The sequence below is a fragment of the Podarcis bocagei genome, assembly GCF_964188305.1.
Source record: "Podarcis bocagei genome assembly, chromosome: 14".
In the NCBI taxonomy this organism is placed as follows: Eukaryota; Metazoa; Chordata; class Lepidosauria; order Squamata; family Lacertidae; genus Podarcis; species Podarcis bocagei.
Window position 1 is genome coordinate 54,626,195 of NC_138139.1, and position 7,675 is coordinate 54,633,869.

Sequence of the window (7,675 nt, forward strand, 5' to 3'; positions counted from 1 at the left end):
AACTGTTCTTAACCTGAAGCACCACTTTAGCTAATGGGGCCTCCCGCTGCCGCCGCGCGATTTCTGTTCTCATCCTGAAGCAAAGTTCTTAACCCGAGGTACTATTTCTGGGTTAGCAGAGTCTGTAACCTGAAGCGTCTGTAACCCGAGGTACCACTGTGCTTGGTAGTTACACAAAGAAACTGTGAGTTGATCTCATATGGAGACTGAACTCAGGTGCTGCCGGCCGAGAGCAAGCAGACAGCGAAATTATGTTGAAATAACAAAATGGCTGCAGGAGGGCAGCCTGGCAGCAAAAGACAGAGCAAGACAATAGAAAGACAAAACAGAATGAGAAGCTGGCTGCATGACTTGGCTCTTTATGGAGTCAGCCCATCTCCCAGGTCACATGCAGGGGGGAGATGCTCCAGGAAGTTACCCTGACTGGACGTCCCCCTGCCTGTGCCAACTCTAGGGAAATGAGGAATGTTGCATTTGACTGCACCAGCGGATTACGTCCCACACTGTGGAGTTGGAAGGGACCCTGAGGGTCATCTAGTCCCACCCCCTGCTTTGCAGTAATCGGGGTCTGGGTGTTCTTCGGTTGTTTCTGTTTTTATTTTCATTGTGTGCAGTGGACTCTCTGGATACGAATTTAATTTTTTCCGGGGGCCTGTGCGCACCCTGAAAAATCTGTATCCAGAGGCGCCGGGTTTGCCGCTTTCGCAACCCAAAGTTGCGAAACGTAACCCAAGGGTCTACTGTACAGTCATACCTCATGTTACATTTGCTTCAGGTTGCGCGTTTTCAGGTTGTGTCCTGCGGTGACCAGGAAGTACCGGAAAGGGTTACTTCTAGGTTTCATCGCTTGCGCATGCGCAGACACACAAAATGACATCACGCGCATGCGCAGAAGCAGCAAATCGTGACCCGCGGGTTGCGTTATTTTCAGGTTGCGAATGGGCCTCCGGAACAGATCCTGTACACAACCAGAGGTACCACTGTATTTGTGTTTTTATATTGTAACTTTATCCTGTGAGACCTGAGGGTATAGGGCGGTATATGCATTTAGTAACAGCAATAATAATAACCGCCCGCTTTTCTGCTCTCGCTTCCTCAGGCACCGCCGGGGTCATCATTTCGCTGAGCCGCATCTTCACCAAACTCCTCCTGTCGGACGAGAAGGAGAACACCATCATCTTCTTCTTCATCTCCATCACCCTTGAGCTCCTCTGCTTCATCCTCCACCTCCTGGTGAAGCGGACGCACTTTGTGAAGTACTACACGGCCCGCTCTCGGGACAGGGGGGGCCCCGAGTGCAGGGGGGCTGGGGTCCACGGCTCCGGGTACAGGGTCCACCACGACGTCACGGCCGAAGACATCCGATTTGTAAGTGGCCCCTTCCCCGTGCAAAGTGAGCCCACGTGTTGGGCAGGGGGTGTCAGGATGGAACCACTTTTTCTCTATCGCATCTGAAAATTCAGATTATTGTTGTTTTTAATTTTAAAGCAGCCGTGTCTTGAGCAAATAATTTAAATAGACAGCGCGTATATGATATCGAGCGACAGAATAATCTGGCCACAATAAGGAAATTTTGTCCATGGTATGATTATCTTCCACCTAATCATTTCTACGTCTCTCTCTCTCTGTGAATATTGAATTAAAGACCTTGGTAAGCCGTGAGGGAGGGGGGGGTCAGATTCCCTGCAGCCTGACCGGTGCGGAGGCTGGTTGTTTCCTCCTCTTTTGCTCTCTCAGGAGAACCGGCCGGTCGGGCAAGAGGCCTCCCCCCCAGAAGCCTTTGGACAGGAGGGGGAGCTGGCTGGCGGCGGCGGAGGCACCTATGTGAGATTTGACGTCCCTCGGGCCAAATTTCAGAGGAGCTGGCCCAGCTTCAGAGGTAAGGGCGAGGGGTCCCTCCCAGGGGCGTCGCAAGGGGTGTGTGGGGGTGCGGTCCACCCCGGGTGTCAGGCCTGGGGGTGTGTGACAAAATCTCCCCGGGCGGATCGGCGTGGCGGTGCTCGCACTCCCGCCGGGCAGATTTTGGGGATTGGCCCAGTTGTTGGCGCGAAAATACGTCCGCTGATAGTGCAAATATGCCCAGCGATCAGTCTGGCACCCCCCCGGCAGACAGTGTTTGTACCCCCCCCCCCATGGGAGGCTCTCGCATCCCCGGCAGGCAGTTTTATATGATCGGCAGTTGGATTTTCTTGCTTGGTGGGCAGCGCTGGGTAACCTTCCCTAAAAAAAGCTCAACTGAAAAAAGTTCAACAATAACTCTGGGCAACGTTCCCCAAAATTGCAATGGGGGGGGGGGGTGACACAAAAAAAATATTGCACCAGGTACCACCTGACCTTGCTACGCCTCTGATCCCTCCAGTGGCGTAGCGTGGGTTGTCAGCACCCGGGGCAAGGCAAGTAATTTGCGCCCCCTAACCCGTGGATTTGCGCCCCCTAACCCTAACCCCCAGATGTTGCGCCCTGTGCGGCTGCCCCCCCTGCACCCCCCACGCTACGCCACTGGATCCCTCCTGGGGAGAAAGGTGCCCAAGACTTTTGTGGGTTCAGCCGCTGCCTGGCCTTTCCCCACGATGTTGTTCCCTGCTGTGGAAACCCCTGTCTGCCCCTTTGTAAAAAGGATGCAAACTCCCCAGTCCCAGTCACACCGCGACCCCCATCTCCTTTGCCGCCCCTCCTTTGCAGACATGATGCTCCACCGATACATCGTCTCGAGAGTCATCTGGGCATACATGCTCTCCATCGCCATGACGTACTTCATCACGCTGTGCCTCTTCCCCGGACTGGAGTCAGAAATCCGGAACTGCACCCTCGGGGAGTGGCTTCCCATTCTCATCATGGCCATCTTCAACCTCTCCGACTTTGTGGGCAAGGTAGGAACTGGCTGCCCCCCCCATCTGAAGTAGGTACCCAGAGCCCCACTGAGAAGAGGGATTTTGAGTTAATTTATTCCAGACATTAGCAAACATTAGTAAATAAATCAGGCATAAGCAAACTCTGGCCCTCCAGATGTTTGGGACTACAGTTCCCATCATCCCTGACCACTGGTCCTGTTAGCTAGGGATGATGGGAATTGTAGTCCCAAACATCTGGAGGGCCAGAGTTTGCCTATGCCTGATTTATTTACTCCATTCATGCGCCACCTTTTTCTCCAAGTAAAAACATAATAGAAAAAAACCCATTTTAAAATACAGGTTAAAATGCAATTTAAAATGCAGCCTCATTTTTAAAGTAGCCCATAGATCAAAATCGTAAGGGGAGGGAAACCTAAGGGTCAGAGTGAGTCCAAACCAAAGGCCAGGCGGAACAGCTCTGTCTTGCAGGCCCTGCAGAAAGATGTCAAGTCCCGCAGGGCCCTGGTCTCTTGTGACAGAGCGTTCCACCAAGTCAGGGCCAGTACTGAAAGGTCCCTGACTCTAGCTGAGACCAATCTAACCACCTTGCGACCTGGGACCTCCAAAATGTTGTCATTTGTGGACCGCAAGATCCTCCACGGGGCATACCAGGAGAGGCGGTCCCATAGGTACGAGGGTCCTAGGTCGTATAGGGCTTTAAAGGTCAAAACCAGCACCTTAAGCCTGACCCTGTACTCTACTGGGAGCCAGTGCAGCTGGTATAGTACCGGGTGAATGTGATCCCGTGACAAGGACCCCGTAAGGAGTCTCGCCGCAGCATTCTGCACCCGCTGGAGTTTCTGGGTCAGTCTCAAGGGCAGCCCCACGTAGAGCGAGTTACAGTAGTCAAGCCTGGAGGTGACCGTCGTGTGGATCACTGTGGCCAGATCGGGGCGAGAAAGGGAAGGGGCCAACTGCTTAATATGCCACCTTCCTCTTTGCCCTTCCAGATCCTGGCTGCCTTGCCTTACGACTGGAGGGGCACACACCTCCTCATCTATTCCTGCCTGAGGGTCGTCTTCATCCCGCTCTTCATCATGTGCGTCTACCCCAGCGGGAAGCCCACCTTCGGCCACCCGGCCTGGCCCTGCATCTTCTCCCTCCTGATGGGCATCACCAACGGCTACTTTGGCAGCGTGCCCATGATCCTGGCAGCAGGCAAAGTGAGCCCCGAGCAGCGTGAGCTGGCAGGTAAGCGGGGGGGGGGGAGCCTGCTGCCCTGCCCTGCAGGGGGGTCATCGTGGAGGAAGGGGCTGACAGAGTATCCGCAGGGCCTTGCAGAGCCAGGCAGAGGCCCGGGCCAGGTAGATAATGTGCCCCCCCCCCTTTTTTAAGCATGGGGATAACTGAAGTCTTATAAATAAGTAAGTATATAAATAATTTTCACAAAAGTTATGCTGACAAATAATTTTATTTCAAGGCTTGAACCGTATCTGCATATAAAGACAAAATGGAAAATAGAGATATACAATAGTGCTTTCTAAAAATACACAGGGAAAAGGATTATTTTATGTATTTACATTTAAAAATGCTTTCCTAGCTTTCTTTTCTGCAAATTCTTGAATTCTACGTACCGTAGTTTTTGCTCTATAAGATGCACCGGAGACGCACCTAGTTTTAGAGGAGGAGAGCAAGGGAAAAAATGTTCTCTCCCTCTCTGCTCAGCGCCTCTCCAGCAAAGCGGGAGGAGAAACGGAAGGGGCTCCATTTCTCCTCCTGCTTCGCTGAAGGGGCGCTGCGCAGAGAGGGAAAGCTGCTATCCCTGAAGCCAGGAGAGCAAGAGGGATCGATCCGTCTTGCTCTCCTGGCGTCAGCGAAAGCAGCGCAGCCTGCATTCGCTCCATAAGACACAGACACATTTCTCCTTACTTTTTAGGAGGGGGAAAGTGCGTCTTATAGAGCGAAAAATATGGTACTCCTCGGGTGTAGGCAATATTCCTGGCCTAGTCAACAAAATTTTAAACAAATGGCCACATCTTCATCAATTTTTCACAATTTTTTTTTTTAAAATTAGCGATAAGAAAGCCAACACACTTATCTTTAAGGTACATGTGGTTTTAATTTTTGGCAAACAAGATTTCAAACAAAAACTCACCAACTTTTAACAGCATGAAAAACATGGTCCACCATCACGTTCGCGGCGCCCTGGCTGCTGGGGCCTTGGTCACCTCCAAACACCCAGCGCCCATTCTGCGCTCCTCTGCGGAGCCAATCGCAGGCCCTGCCCTGGACGCTGGGGGAGCTTTTCTCTCGCGCTGCCAGCCAGGGCCCCAAGGAACCTGCCCACTGCTGCCGCCTCCTTTGTGCCTCCGTGTTCTCCCCCGTGCATCTCCGGCGATTGTGAATATGCTGACCGAGGCCCCTTTTGGAATCGGAGGTCAGGGCCGAGTGGCCCATATGGCCCCCCCCCTCTGTCTGGGCCTGAGTAGCCACAAAGGGAAGATTCGCACCGGGGTCCCATTGCACCGGCGCTCATCTCGCTTTATTGGCTGAGGGAGCCGGCTTACAGCTTCTTCTTTTTTTTAATAGATATTTATTGAGAATTTTCCAAAAAAAACCAAAAACAAAAAAACAAAAAAAAAATATACAGTTTACAATCCTTATTTTCTATAACATATTTCCCTGACTTCCCCACACCTCCCCTTCTTATATTCCGATTCAAATTGTTAGTTCAACAAGTTCTTATCCCCAATTTTTAACCATTTTATATTTAGTTCAATTTTTTAAAAAACCAGAGAAGAAGCAATGGAGGAGGACTGGAAAAAATTTAAGGACTACCTGCAAAAATTCTATAAGTTATATGAATTATAAGAATTTGCATGATTTGGAAAGGTTAGCTCTTGCAATGAGAGTGGATGATATATGAAACTAAGCAATATTAATGAAAGGTCCAATGTTTAAATGTTTAAAATAACACTATATTGGTTTTTGGAGTAAATTAATTAAGTAATTTAAACTTAAAAAGCAATTAGCTGAAAGTACAAAAGAAACGCATGAAACAAGGTTATAATTTGCTGATATTTTTATTGTTAAGAATGCACGGTGAGGGAGATGTGGGGAAGTCCGGTAGAAGATTGAATTTTTTTTTTTAAATGACTCATCTTTCTTTCTTTTCTTTTCTTGATGCTCTTATGTCTTTGTATATCTGACTGTGTATTTTTATCTGGAAAAAATGCAATAAAAAATGTTTTTTAAAAAAATACAACGTCAAAATTTATACATCAATGCTCATTCTTAAATCCTTTTTCTAAAGTCGACCCAAATTCCCTTCCACGAATTCCCCACTTTTCATACTAATAACAAAACAGAATAAAAAGAAAAAGACGAATTATAATTATGCACCCTTTGGATCCCCAAACCCCACCCCGTCCCCTTTCCCGGTTTCAATCCCCAACAAATGTCCATCAGTCTTAACCTGCTATCAGCCTGGAGATCTCATGTCTGAGGCTCTTAATTCTCTCTCAGTTCCTCTCTGCCGGTTTTTTTGATAGTCCTTAGTATTAAACACCAGATCTCGGAGACGCTCTGGCTCGATAGGGATAATGTTTCTTCCAGCCAGACCTCCATACTTAAAAGTGGAGCCCAAATCTTGTTTCTTACTCCTTTCAAGTCCACATTTGGCTTACAGCTTTCAGGTCGGGTGGCCAGCATGACTAAGCCGCTTCTGGCAAACCAGAGCAGCGCATGGAAATGCCGTTTACCTTCCCGCCGGAGTGGTACCTATTTATCTACTTGCACTTTGACGTGCTTTCAAACTGCTAGGTTGGCAGGAGCTGGGACTGAGCAACGGGAGCTCACCCCGTCGCGGGGATTCGAACTGCCGACCTTCTGATCGGCAAGCCCTAGGCTCTGTGGTTTAACCCACAGCGCCACCCGCATCCCAAGAACCAAGGTACCACTGTAATAATAATTTTTATCGTTTTTTTGGCTGGCCATCCGTCAGGGAGATTTTAGCTGTGGCTCCTGCATTGCCCAGGGCTGGACTGGATGACTCTTGGGGTGCTGCCCTGTTTAACCCTTTGCCCTCCTTATCTCCTTTCCCTCCTTCCCAGGTAACACCATGACCGTCTCCTACATGTCGGGCTTGACTCTGGGCTCGGCCGTGGCCTATTTCGCTTACAGCCTCACCAGCCTGTCCCACAGCACCTGCTTCCGCACCGAGACCTACAACAGCTCCATCACGCCAGGGTACTGAGAGGAGGTTCCCCCCAGGGCCGCCTCCACTTCCTCCTCCGACTGGCAGGGTCCCAGGCAAGGTGGGGAGGGGGAGAGAGAGAGAGGAGGGGTCTCCCACGAGGCTGCCGTTCTGCAGGAGCAGCTACCGCTGGACCGTGTTAGGAAACGCAAAGCGACCATCTTCCTCCTCGCTCCGGCTGAGAAGGGGAAGGACCAGCAGCGGGAAGCTCTCCTCCGCAAGGCTTCTTGGAATTGGGAGGGGACCGTCAGGGGTCATCCATCCCAACCCCCTACAGTGCAGGAGCTGGAACTGAAGAGTCCCTGACAAGCGGCCATCCAAAAGAAAACCTCCACAGAAACAGAGTCCACTGCCTTCTGAGGAACTCCATTCCAGTGTCAATCAGCTCTTACTGTTCGGTGCAGGATAATTCCCCCAGGGGCCAGATCCCTGCTCCCATCTGGCCCCTTTCCTCAGGGGTAGGTGGAACACCTCCCACCCCGATGCAAGTTCTCCTGCCACCCTTGAGAGGTAGGACCCCTGACGAGTGCTGCCGCTCGCTGGGCTTGGGGGCGGCCCGGCTTCTGTGAATTTGTGGGGAAGGGGTTCA

The 7,675-nt window shown here is 50.8% G+C and overlaps 1 protein-coding gene across 1 annotated transcript in view; it reads left to right on the forward strand.

The window, feature by feature from the left end:
* The window catches only part of SLC29A4 (solute carrier family 29 member 4), a 48,344-nt gene extending 41,129 nt beyond the window's left edge, over positions 1-7,215 (forward strand). The window contains exons 7-11 of the mRNA XM_081169572.1: positions 1,100-1,368; positions 1,738-1,879; positions 2,683-2,870; positions 3,842-4,082; positions 6,944-7,215. Coding sequence (XP_081025698.1) covers positions 1,100-1,368; positions 1,738-1,879; positions 2,683-2,870; positions 3,842-4,082; positions 6,944-7,086 — 983 coding nt within the window. The 3' untranslated portion in view covers positions 7,087-7,215. The remainder of the gene's footprint in view (positions 1-1,099; positions 1,369-1,737; positions 1,880-2,682; positions 2,871-3,841; positions 4,083-6,943) is intronic.
* The last annotated feature ends 460 nt before the right edge of the window (positions 7,216-7,675 follow it).